We start from the raw sequence: 12,301 nt of genomic DNA on the forward strand, positions 1-12,301 counted from the left end.
GTGGTGTTGCCTCCAGGCAGGGGCTGTGGGATGCTCTGGATTTTGGGGTGATTTTGGGATGAAGGCAGGGGCAGGCAGGGCAGTGTTTGAGAGCCTTGGCCGTCCCATCAGCACAGGCTGTGACCCAGGAGTGTGTGTGCAGCCGAATCCACACGGGGTGTGCTGGGAGAGGAGAGGCTGGAGCGGAGCCACCAGAGGGAGCAGAAACTCCTTCAGTCTGGGAGAGAGCAGGGAGAGGAGCTCCCACCCGCCCTGGGGCACTGGCGGTGCTCTGGTTCCCCCTGGAGATTTTCCCTTGCCCTCAGGTTAAACACAAGCAGAAGCTCTTTGGTTCAGGGCTTTCACCTCCTTCCTGGAAGCGCTTCTGCTGCAAACTGCCCTCTCAGAGCCAGAGCAGCTCAGGGAGAGACACTCAAAGTGCAGAATAATGAGGAAAACGCAACAAGTAAACCCCAAACCGAACAGGTTTGTGCCCCTAAATCACAACAGAGAGCAGGGACACAAATCCAGCGCTCCAAAGGAAGATCAGGTGACGCTGTCCCTCCCAAACGCCCCACCCTCGACCAGCGCGGGCTGCAATTCATCGACCCTCATTTTCGGTTTATTGAAATCCCTTCAGGGGCTGGGCAGAGAAACGAGCCAAGATGGACATGGATAAAGCAGGACAAGGTCCTCACTCATGCTGTGGTTTGGGGGCAATCTGCCCTGTGCCAATACCAGGGCAGATACCAATGGGCAAGACTGGAAAGGCAGGACGGGGGCACAGACCTGGCATGAACATGACCAGGACTGAGCCAGGCATGGCTGGGCACCCTGACTTGTGGGGGCAGTTTGGGAGCTTATGCAGACACAGAGTGGTGATGAAGCTTCCCCTGGGATTGTCTTGGTGGGGCTGAGGGGCCTGTGATGCTCCAGCCCTGGAGGCTGCAGGGGGACCCAGAGCTGGGGACAGGGCAGAGATCAGGAGGCAGCACCACAGAGCTCCCCTTCAAAGGGCTAAAGGAGCAGGAGGAGGGGGAAGAGGGGACCTGAGGAGGAGCCCCCCAGCCAGAGGAACAGGGTGCAGAGAGGGGGGGATGGCTCAGCTCTCTGCAGGCACAGGACAGGTATCACCGAGCACAGCTGGGGGTGGACTGGCTGGGTCGGGCCGCGCTGCTCGCAGGAGGAGTGGGTGGCACAGAGCAGCAACAGGGATCGGCGACAGCAGCACTGACCTGAGGAGCACGGGAGCCTTCGGGGGGGGACGGGGGACAGGGACCTGCCGGGTCCGGGAGAAACGCCCACCATGGGGGATGCTTTGGGGAGCAGGAGGGAGGGATGAGTGAGGTACCACTCTGCAGGGGTGGCACGAGGTGGGGGCTGTGGGCACTCGTGGCTGGGCAAGAGGGGGTGCCCGGCGTGGGGAAGGGGTGGGCAGCAGGGAGAGCGTGGAGGGGGAGGAAGGCGGTCCTGGGGGGAGGCTGGAAGGGGGTGGAGTTGCTGTTTTTCCTTTGAACACGGTGAAGACTTGAGGTTGGAACTTGCCTTTGTGGAGCTCCCAGCCGGCAGACACCAGCTCTCCCTCCCACGAGAGAGCCCCGGGAAGGGGTGGCACTGCTCTGGGGGGCAGCTTGGGACAGTGGGCAGGGCGGGGGGCATGGGGTGATCTCTGGCTGCCATCCTCTCCCCCTTTGCCCCTCTCTCTCTCTCTCTCTGTCTCCTTTTGCTGGTTTGGGAGCTTGTGCAGTCGCTGTGCCAGGAGGGATCTGGGTGCCAGCCATCCCTTGGCTGCACCGACCGGCTGCCCACCTGCTGCCAGCCTCGGGAAGCTCCCCCTCCACCCCGGGCACTGGCAGAAGAAAGGCAGGAGGTGCCCGGGAGGGGTGGGCAGGGTGCCAACCACCTTTCCTTTGCCTTTCCCAAAGACTTGGGCTCACACTCTAGACCATGAATGGATCCTTTTTCAACCAGACTCTCCTGGAGCAGGGAGCTGACCCCAACAGGACCCAGGGCTTGGGGGTGCTCATGGCCTGCTGCAACGGGACCGGCGCCGTGCTGGCCACCGACGGCGGCTCCTCGGCGCTGGTGCCAGACGAGAGGAGCCTCTTCATCACCAGGGTGGTGCAGATCGCCGTCCTCTGCGTCCTCTCCTTGACTGTCATGTTTGGCATCTTCTTTCTGGGCTGCAACTTGCTCATCAAGTCGGAGAGCATGATTAACTTTCTGGTGAAGGACCGAAGACCTTCCAAGGACGTGGGTGCCGCGATCATGGGACTGTACTGAGGCCACCGGGCTCTTGGAGGCAAGTGACTGGCTGGAACCTGGTGCTGAGAGGCATATTCCATGTGTATTCCATGGGTTTGGGGCAGCTGGGGGCAGTGGGAAGGGAGGGAGAGGTCTTTTAGTCTGTCTGTGTCCATGGCAAAGCAACCCTGGGCTTCCCAGCCAACGAACTGTGGTGGGGAAGGGGAAACCTCCCCAGGGCTGTGTGAAGCACAATAAAGGACCAGCATCGTGTTGCATGCAGAAATGGCTCAAGTTTTGCATGAAACTTGCAGAAACAGTGATAATGTGCAGATCTGGACTCTGTTTCCTTGGATACCACTACCTGGGCTTGAGGGCTAAATAAAAAAAGAGAAGGCAAATGGCTCGTTACAATAAAGAGCCGACCCAAAGGAAAGCAAAACGCAGGGCACAGACCTGGGCTTGGGCAGGGGCAGGGGAAGGGAAGCACCATGGGGGTCGTACAACAAAGTCTGCATGCTCCAAAATGTGTCAGTCTGTCGTGTTCTGGACCTCGAGCATGCACCTTCTGCTGGTTTTGTAACAGGGAGAGCATGTTCTTCCTCATTTTTCTGAGCTATCCTGTTAAATAAACTGGGACTTTCTTCTTTCACGCTGTGCTGAAGGAAGAAAAGGACCCACCAACCCTCCTCCACCCCCACAAGAAAAGCATGCTTGGGTTTGTACACACCAGCCTTTTTTCCCAAGTGCTATATTGTTACAGTCCTTGAGGTTTTTGTAATTTTTGAAATCTGGTGAAAAAAAAAAACCCCAACCTGTTTCAAAAGAACGTTGTGGTGTCTTTATTTATTCTTTGCGTGTTTGGAGTTGAGGAATTTCGGTCCTGCTTCCAGGTGTGTCACCTCACCTTGCAAGTGAACTGGGATTTGAGGTATTTCTTTAAAGCAGAAACCACCACCATCGTTTCTCAAAGGGAAATATCAGTTATCTCTGGCAAATAAATTCATCAGGAATGAATTCCAGGCTCGGGTTCAAAACCTGCTCAGTGCTGAAGCAGAGACTCACAAAGATGCTTTGAGTGCCTCTCACAAAGCAAGATTTCAGCCCTTGAGTTAAAACCTTCAGCTCCTCCGATCCTGATGAGCTGTCAAAGCTGAATTATGTGAGAGGAGGAGGACTCCTGACCTTTGTTCTGTGATGGAATTACAGCTCTGGCTGTGGGTGTGAGATGGAAATAATTTGTGTTTTGTTGCACCAACAATATTCCTGCTGGGTCCACTTCTGTAGTGGGAAAGCAATTCTGGATGCTGGAGGAGCTGGTGAGCTGAGCTATTCGGATGTAAATCCAGCAGAACAGTTTTCTGCCTTCCCAGAGGGAGGAACACGATTGGAGAATGCTTTGTAATTAATCAATATTTGCTGAGCACCTTCTCAGGGATGCAGAGCAGGACTAGTGCAGTGCTGGCTCTGGTTGCTCCCACTGACCTGTTGCCTGGACCAACCTTAAGAGCAAAACAACATCGTGGCACCAGGACCAGAATTTGGGATTCAAAGCCCTGGAATGTCTTTTTGGTGCCAGTGCAATGGCTGAGCAGGCAGGGCTCTGATTTTCCTGTCATTCTCTGGGTTTTAGGAGCAGTTGTAGGTCTGCAGACCTGAGCTGTCTCCTCATGGCAGCCTGGAAGGGCATTTTGGTCCTTTCTGCTGTGAGGGGTGTTATGGCCACTGATCCCCTGGCACAGGTGCCCAGAGAAGCTGTGGCTGCCCCAGCCCTGGGAGTGTCCCAGGCCAGGTTGGACAGGGCTTGGAGCACCCTGGGCTGGTGGGTGGTGTCCCTGCCCATGGCAGGGGTGGGATCCTTAAGTTTCCTTCCATCTCAACCCATTCTGGAATCCTGTGATTCCATGGAGTTGTTGGAGGATGTTCTAGGCTGGGTTTAGAGCCAGAGACCTGAGAGACCCTTCCAGTGCCCAAAGGGGCTCCAGGAGAGCTGGAGAGGGACAAGGGATGGAGGGACAGGACAAGAGGAATGTCTTCACATGGACACAGGGCAGGGTTAGATGGGATATTGGGAAGGAATTCCTGACTGGGAGGGTGGGCAGGCCCTGGCACAGGTGCCCAGAGAAGCTGTGGCTGCCCCATCCCTGGGAGTGTCCAAGGCCAGGTTGGACAGGGCTTGGAGCACCCTGGGCTGGTGGGAGGTGTCCCTGCCCATGGCAGAGGGAACTGGATGGTCTTTAAGGTCCCTTCCCACCCAACCCACTCTGTATTTCTGAGATTCTCTGATCTTTTAACACACGAGTGCAAATCCCTCCCAGTGTGGGAGCTCAGCCTGCCCAGCCCTGAGGGTGGGATGTGCCTGACCCCAAAGCCCACCACCACCCAGCTCTGCAAACCTTGGGCTGTACCTGTGTGTGTAACCCAGAGGTGTGGCAGCATCTCCACCTTGCTGTGCTCTCACAGGACAGCCCAGATTTACTCCACCAAACTCCCACCCCATCTTGTTTCCAGCTGCCATTTGGCCACTCCTGCCAGTCCATCCACCAGCCATGGCCTCAACACAAGGTGAAATTCAGAGGTGATGGAAGAAACCTTCCTGTGTCAGTGATGAGAGAAAGGCCCAGGAAAAGCTGCTAATCCAAAGAAAGTATCAAACCCCCCCAACTCTGCCCTGGAGCCACGGCCTGGGTGAAGCAGCTGCTGACACCTCTCAGCTGTCCCCACCTCTGGCAGGGCCCTGGCAGCTCAGATGGGTCTTGGGGGTCCTGTTTCTGCAGTGCCACAGAGCCACCAGCTTGCCGAGTGTCCTCAGAGGCCACATCCAGGAGTGGAGGGTGAGGGTCTTCATCCCTTCTGTGCCGTGGAGTCTTCCAGAGGTCAAGAGGAACATCATCCACAGCAGGGTCATGTACACGGGAGGTGGAGGAGCAAGAAAACACCCCAGAGAGCAGAGCTGAGCACCTGATGGGGCAGGTGGAGCTTGATCAGGAAGCAACTGGGAAAGGGGAGACTTTACATTGGCTTGTCCATCCTCTGGTGGTGCTGTGTGTCATTCCTGAGAGAAGGGACGTGTCTGCATCTCCAGGTGAGAGAAGAAGGTCCCCAGAGGAAGCAGTTGGTGGGCACCATCCATGTTTCCACACTAGAACACGTGTCCCCCTGGGGTTACTGGGGTTACTGGGGTTACTGGGGTTACTGGGCTTCTCTCTCTCTTGCAGGGGGTTTAAGACACTTGCACACAAGTCCCCACCCCATTAGATTCCCAATAAAAGTCTGATTACCCCAGGGAGAGGAGGAAATCTTGGGGAAATGAAGGTCTCTGGAGGATTGATGCCAGCACTGAGACAGCAAGAGGAGAGCAGAAGAAGACAATGGAGGGCTGGCACAGTGAGGGAACCCCTTGGGTGAGAGATTTGGGGGGGTCTAAAGACCCTCTTGAGGTGAATCATGGTGTTGTTTTAACTGCCCTGAGCAGATGCCAGTGCAGGTCATGCCTGATGGGAGGGAAGGTCCTGAGGGCACCACGATGTTCTCCAGATCTCAGGGGAAGATCTGCCCTCCCAGAGCCTGATAACCTGCCCCAGAGGCACGAGTGCTGCAGCCAGAGGATGAGGTGGTTGCTCCAGGGCTTGTGTGAGTAACCAGACCATAATGGCTCTTCCTGCTGCCTTTGCCCACAAAGAGCTGTGGTGTTTCATCTCCCACCTCCTCGTTCGGTGGAAGCTCACAAGTGGGCACTGGCTGCCAAGAAAATTGAAACAGTTTTGTTTCTTTGAACAAGGCAGGTGTGATGTTATTTTTATTATTTTTTTAAATTATTATTATTACTCGTAGCCTGGTAACTTCCAGAATGTCACTGGAGTGCCAGGAGCTGCACAAGAGTGACTGAGAGACACTGCTGGAGTGACAGGGAGGGATGGGACATGTTTAGGGGGATCATCACATCACACAGAGCAAGGAGCAGCCACTGAGACTCATCTGAAACCATCTCCTAGCAGTGGAACACAAGACATCAATTCAGTCCCATGGGACTGGTCACACTGGTCTGAGTCACTGGTCCATCTGGTCTGCAACCCTTCTGTGAAAACAGCCATGAATTTAGGCAATATGTGGTCTTGGAGACCTTTCCAGCCTTAAAGATTCCATGACTGTGTGGTCAGCCAAGTTCTCCTGCTAATGGGGAGCTGCTTCTTGTCCCCCACCAAGTGCAACCTGCCCTGGACCTTCACCCTCCTCCTGCAGGCACAGCTCCCTGTCCCTGGGCTGCTCCCCACTCGCTGTGACTCTGGAATTCCTCATTTCCACACAGGCAGCAGCCAAAGGCAAGTGGAAGCATTTCCCCTGTGCTGAGCAGCCTGCAGAGAAACCCCCTCCCTGTGCCATCACTGACTGTACAGCTGGAGGAACAAAGAGGTGGCTTCACCCACCTGGAAAACCCTCCAGGTGGGTTGTAGAGACCCCCCTGCAGTGGGAACAACCCCAAGCCCAGCCCCAGGTGATACCCACCTCCTTGGGCTGCCCTGGCAGCCTGGGCTGAGGGCACTGGAAGGGTTAAACACAGCCAGGCAGACAGACAGGTTGAGGGGGGGAAGGAGAACCCCAACCTGAGCCTGGCACCAGATGCACTGAAGCACCTGCACCAAACACACACAGTATTTAATAATTCCTGAGAATTGCCATGGTAATGAAGCACAGAGTCAGGTTGTTATGGTAACAGCTTTTTATTTTTTTTCTGTTTTTTTTAGGCAGGGAGGCATTACCCAGGTTGTAACCTCAATCCAGACTGAAAACATTCCTGAGAGTCAAAAAAAAAAAAAAGTCAAATCAAATCAAATTAAATAAGTAGCAGTTTCCTGTCTCTCGTCTGGCAGTTCTGGGCTGGTTCTGTGGGTAGGTGGAGGGAACCAGGTTGTTGCAGACACTCATTGCCCTGGAAAGCCTGAGGAAGAGCTGGAGTGGATCTCTGCAGGTTTGAACTCATTCCAGAGGGGCTGAGGGGCTGAACCCCCCTCGTGGGTGGGTCTGGGATGCTGTGGCACCACCTGGCTCCCCTGGCAGAGCTCTGCCTGCCTCCAGGAGTGTCCCCAGCTGGCGAGTGGCAGGGCCACGTGTGGCTCTGCAGGTGGATGTGCACGAGGCAGCAGTGGTGGGCACACCCTCGTGCCAGGTGGCCCCAGGTACCTGCATGCCCAGGGAGGGAGCTCCCAAAAATGACTCTCCAAGGCCAAGCAAGCATTTGGGGCTGGAAAGGAGGGGACAGACCACTTGTCCTAAATGCCCAGGACAGGTCTAAGAAGCAAAAAGAGGTTTCCTGGGCTCTGGCAAGGTCTCCAGGCTGCTGTGCCCCTCACAGGGGTACCCATCAAGCAAGGTGGAAATCCTGCCCTCCCACCCGTGGGCAAAAAGCCTCTTCCAGCTCCCCTCCCAAGCCATCCCCTCCAGCAAGGGTCTGAGCTCTGTCCAGCTGGTCCTCAGACAGGATTTTACTTCAGTGCTGGTTCAATCAGCAGCTTTTGAGCCTGTTTTCTCTGGAGGGAGCTGAGACAGCTCCTGGTGGGGTCACTTGGCAGAGAAATGGCTTGAAGGGCACAGTGCCATTACTCAGGAACATCACTCCATAAATCCCAGTGCCCTCAGCCCAGGCCTCTTGTGTTGGCAGTGCAGATAAAGCCTCTGTAGCTCTGCCAGAGAGGGCCAAGTTGATGCCATCAGAGTCAGGACTTGGGGGAGAGCCGAGGCCAAGCAATGCCAGAGTTCACAGCCTGTCAGGTTCTCTGTTTGGAAGGGAATCCTTTCCCAGCCTCTGTGTCCTGCAGCTGCTTTGCTGCTTTGCTGCTGATGGCATTTTGGAATTCCTCAGCCCTGGCCCCAAGGCTGAGCCTGCCTGGGGCTGCCACCACTGGGCTCGCTGCCTGGTGAGGTGGGCAGAGCATCCCATGCCCACCACAAACCCCAGGGCACAGAGGGCTCTTCACTCACAAAGAAACGTGTGTTGTCCCTCTTGCTCTTTGCCAAATCAGAGATGTTTGGGGTTGTGGGAGCAATTAAAGCCATCCTTGAAATCCAGTGGATCTCGCAGCCCCATCTGTGTTAGGGACATGGACAACACCAGGAACAATTCTGGGCACGGGAACTTGGCAGATGATCCTGTCAGTGTGTGAGGATGGCTCAGACCTGTGCCAACAACCTGACCTGAACACCCCCTGAGCAGTGGCAAAATGGCAGAGGTGAAAGGCCACAGAGCACCCCGGGACATGGCTCTGGGCTGTGCTCTCTGAGCAGGGAGTGTCTCATTAGATTTTGCAAGTTTAGAGCAGTTGTTTGGCTTCCTGAAGCCAACTTGATTTCTCAAGTATGAATGAGGGGTTGGAAACCACTGGGTTTAGTCCTGGAGAATAAATCTCCTATAAAACAGTGAACACTGGGAAGCACAAAAGCTCCTCACCAGCCTTGACAACTGCCTGATCCAGGGTGTTGGATAAACCTTTGGGTTCACACCAGTCCTCCTATTCAGATGACTTAGCCAAGCATTTCCCCATCAGTCTGGCCAAGTTTGTGCTCCTCTGATTTTAGAGACAGGCATTTTCTTGGACTTGTTTGTTCCATGGGCACAGGCTTATGGAAAACTGAGTGAAGAGGAAAACAGAACCTTGCCAATAATCAGGATGGTTTGGCACATCCCTGAAAATATCACTGTCAACGTGCTGGGAAGTGGTGGAGGCACTGGCAACACTCAGAGACAGGAACATGCATCTGAAGTGGCTGCCTGTGATGTGAAAAATGCTGCTCATCTTCATGGATTTCATGGATTTCAGGCTGTAAGTAAAACACAGATCTTGTTTCAGAGAGGTCTCTGCAGCTCAGCCTTCCCAGAAGCTCATTAGTGGGGACGACAGTTCTGTGTCATTAATTGGAGACAGGTTAATCAACAACAAAGCAGAAATGTCTTTTTAATGACAAAGCCTTTAGCCCAGAGGTGAGGGATGCTGAGAGGTGTGGGGTGTGTGGCAATCTTGGGCACAGGTGACCTCGAGGGGAGGCAGCAGTTCTGTCCCTCTGCCAGCCCTGGCCATGGCAAAGTGTTCTCTGCCAGGGTGGTGCAGTCAGAGAGCAGAGATTAAACCCAACAGATTTCCTCTTCTTGAGTTAATGAGGCCTCAATGTGTCCTCTCAGAAGAATGGGGCTCTCCTGCCCCAGTGCCAACCTTTGCAGCACCCCAGGATTTCCTCTCCCAGCAAGGAGCTGTGAGGTGAGAGGGCTCAGTACCAGAAAATCCCTTGTCAGGTCTGCCTGTTCCTCCCTGTGGGCTGAGTGGCTGGTTGGGATTCATGCAGTGCCAGCTGTGCCAGCTGATCCCTGCCCTTTAGTGAACACCAACCCTTTGGATTTAGAGTGACTCCAAGGGCAAAGGACATGAGATCCAGCCTTCCTGGGATGCTCCACTCCTTCTGAAAGGGCCCAACCCTGCCAGGACATGAGTTCCCACCTGCCCCTAACTCTGGGTGTGACACTGGGGGTGGAGAGGAGCGAGGCAATAACCACCAAAAGGCAGGAGAAACATCTACCCAGTGGCATCAGGCAGCCTGAGTGGCCTTTCTGGAGAAGGGCAGGAACTGCCGAGCAGACAGCTCTGGCTCTCCATGGCAGAGCTGGGTGTGTTACCTTGGCATGTGTGGGCATTGCAGGTGGGCACATGTGGGTGGGCAGGAAGGTTGCAGGTGGGTACATATGGGTGGACAGGAGGGATGCAGGTGGGTACACGTGGGTGGGCAGGAAGGTTGCAGGTGGGTACACATGGGTGGACAGGAGGGATGCAGGTGGGTACACATGGGTGGGCAGGAGGGATGCAGGTGGGTACATGTGGGTGGGCAGGAGGGATGCAGGTGGGTACACGAGGGTGGGCAGGAGGGTTGCAGGTGGGTACATGTGGGTGGGTAGGAGGGATGCAGGTGGGTACACGTGGGTGGGCAGGAGGGATGCAGGTGGGTACATGTGGGTGGGCAGGAGGGATGCAGGTGGGTACATGTGGGTGGGCAGGAAGGTTGCAGGTGGGTACACGTGGGTGGGTAGGAGGGATGCAGGTGGGTACACGTGGGTGGGCAGGAGGGATGCAGGTGGGTACACGTGGGTGGGCAGGAGGGATGCAGGTGGGTACATGTGGGTGGGCAGGAGGGATGCAGGTGGGTACATGTGGGTGGGCAGGAGGGATGCAGGTGGGTACACGTGGGTGGGCAGGAGGGATGCAGGTGGGTACACGTGGGTGGGCAGGAGGGAGGCAGGTGGGTACACGTGGGTGGGCAGGAGGGATGCAGGTGGGTACACATGGGTGGGTAGGAGGGAGGCAGGTGGGTACATGTGGGTGGGCAGGAGGGATGCAGGTGGGTACACGTGGGTGGACAGGAGGGTTGCAGGTGGGTACACGTGGGTGGGTAGGAGGGATGCAGGTGGGTACATGTGGGTGGGCAGGAAGGTTGCAGGTGGGTACACGTGGGTGGGCAGGAGGGATGCAGGCGGGTACATGTGGGTGGGCAGGAGGGATGCAGGTGGGTACATGTGGGTGGGTAGGAGGGATGCAGGTGGGTACATGTGGGTGGGCAGGAGGGAGGTAGGTGGGTACACGTGGGTGGGCAGGAGGGAGGCAGGTGGGTACATGTGGGTGGGCAGGAGGGATGCAGGTGGGTACACGTGGGTGGGCAGGAGGGAGGTAGGTGGGTACACGTGGGTGGGCAGGAGGGAGGCAGGTGGGTACACGTGGGTGGGCAGGAGGGATGCAGGTGGGTACACATGGGTGGGCAGGAGGGATGCAGGTGGGTACACGTGGGTGGGCAGGAGGGATGCAGGTGGGTACATGTGGGTGGGCAGGAGGGATGCAGGTGGGTACACGTGGGTGGGCAGGAGGGATGCAGGTGCTTCCAGGAAAACAAGAGTTGTATGAAACCAAGCCCAGGGCTCTGCTCCCTCCCCATGGCAGCTGCTGGGTGCTGGTGCTGGTGCTCTCTGCCCTGGCATGGCTCAAGGTGTCCTGCCCATGGGGTTAAACCAGAGCCATCCCTTCTGGCAGTGCCCACAAGTGGTCACATCTTCCAGACTTCAGTGCAGCTGTGAGCCCTCCCCCTTTGCCTCAGTGAGCCCCCAAATGCAGGTTTAATATCCACAGAAAGCTGAAGAAGCAGTCAAAAAATGTAATTAGGCTTTAATTAGCCGAGTTGGTTCTCTCAGATAATTGAAAATCAGCCTAATTGGTTGCAATGAATTCCCAGTACATTCAGCCAGCTCGGTGTGTGCTCTGCCAGCTGCCACAGGATCAGCTTGGGAGCTGAGAACTGCTGCCCACTGATGTGCCAAGCTCTGCAGGGCACAGAGGGGTGTTGAAGCCCCCCAGGTCCCCCAGGCTGCAGGGAGGGAGCTCAGGGACCTCTGGACACTCCTTGTTCCTCCTCCCACACCTCACAAACCAGGGAGCTAGAGGGACATTCAACCTCCCAGCCCCAGCAGGACATGCCAATGGTCCTGTGTGCCAGGACATGCCCTGGCACATCTGCAGCACTGCCAGGGGGCCACAGCTGGAAAGGCAACAACTTGAATCTTCACTTTGCTCCATCAGTGAAAGGAATCTGAGGATGTTTGTTTTGACCTGTGTGATTCCTCTGAGCCCTCCTGACCCCTGGGAATTGCCATCTGTGCCAGATGCTGCCCACTGATGTGCCAAGCACTGCAGGGCACAGCTCCTCACTCCAGAGGGGCATTGAAGCCCCCAAGCCCCCCAGGCTGCAGGGAGGGAGCTCAGGGACCCCTGGACACACCAAAGCTCCTTGTTCCTCCTCCCACACCTCACAAACCAGGGAGTCAGAGGGACACTCAATCTCCCAGCCCCCAGCAGGTCATGCCAATGGTCCTGTGTGCCAGGACATGCCCTGGCACATCTGCAGCACTGCCAGGCGGTCACAGCTGGAATAGGCAACAGATTGAATCTCCACTTTGCTCCATCAGTGAAAGGAACCAAACAAACCTGAACAAAACCCACCATCTCCACCCCGACTGTGACAAGGCAGAGCGGAGCAGGTTCTGGCTGAGGAG

At 56.0% G+C, this 12,301-nt stretch overlaps 1 protein-coding gene across 1 annotated transcript; it reads left to right on the forward strand.

Annotated features, from left to right (window-relative positions):
- Positions 1 to 1,475: 1,475 nt before the first annotated feature.
- Positions 1,476 to 2,987, forward strand: RPRML (reprimo like). The gene has a single exon (XM_071577478.1). The coding sequence runs from the start codon at positions 1,927 to 1,929 to the stop codon at positions 2,260 to 2,262; it is 336 nt and encodes a 111-aa protein (XP_071433579.1). The 5' UTR covers positions 1,476 to 1,926; the 3' UTR covers positions 2,263 to 2,987.
- Positions 2,988 to 12,301: the final 9,314 nt, after the last annotated feature.

This window comes from Pithys albifrons, chromosome 25 (genome assembly GCF_047495875.1).
Source record: "Pithys albifrons albifrons isolate INPA30051 chromosome 25, PitAlb_v1, whole genome shotgun sequence".
Lineage (NCBI taxonomy): Eukaryota > Metazoa > Chordata > Aves > Passeriformes > Thamnophilidae > Pithys > Pithys albifrons.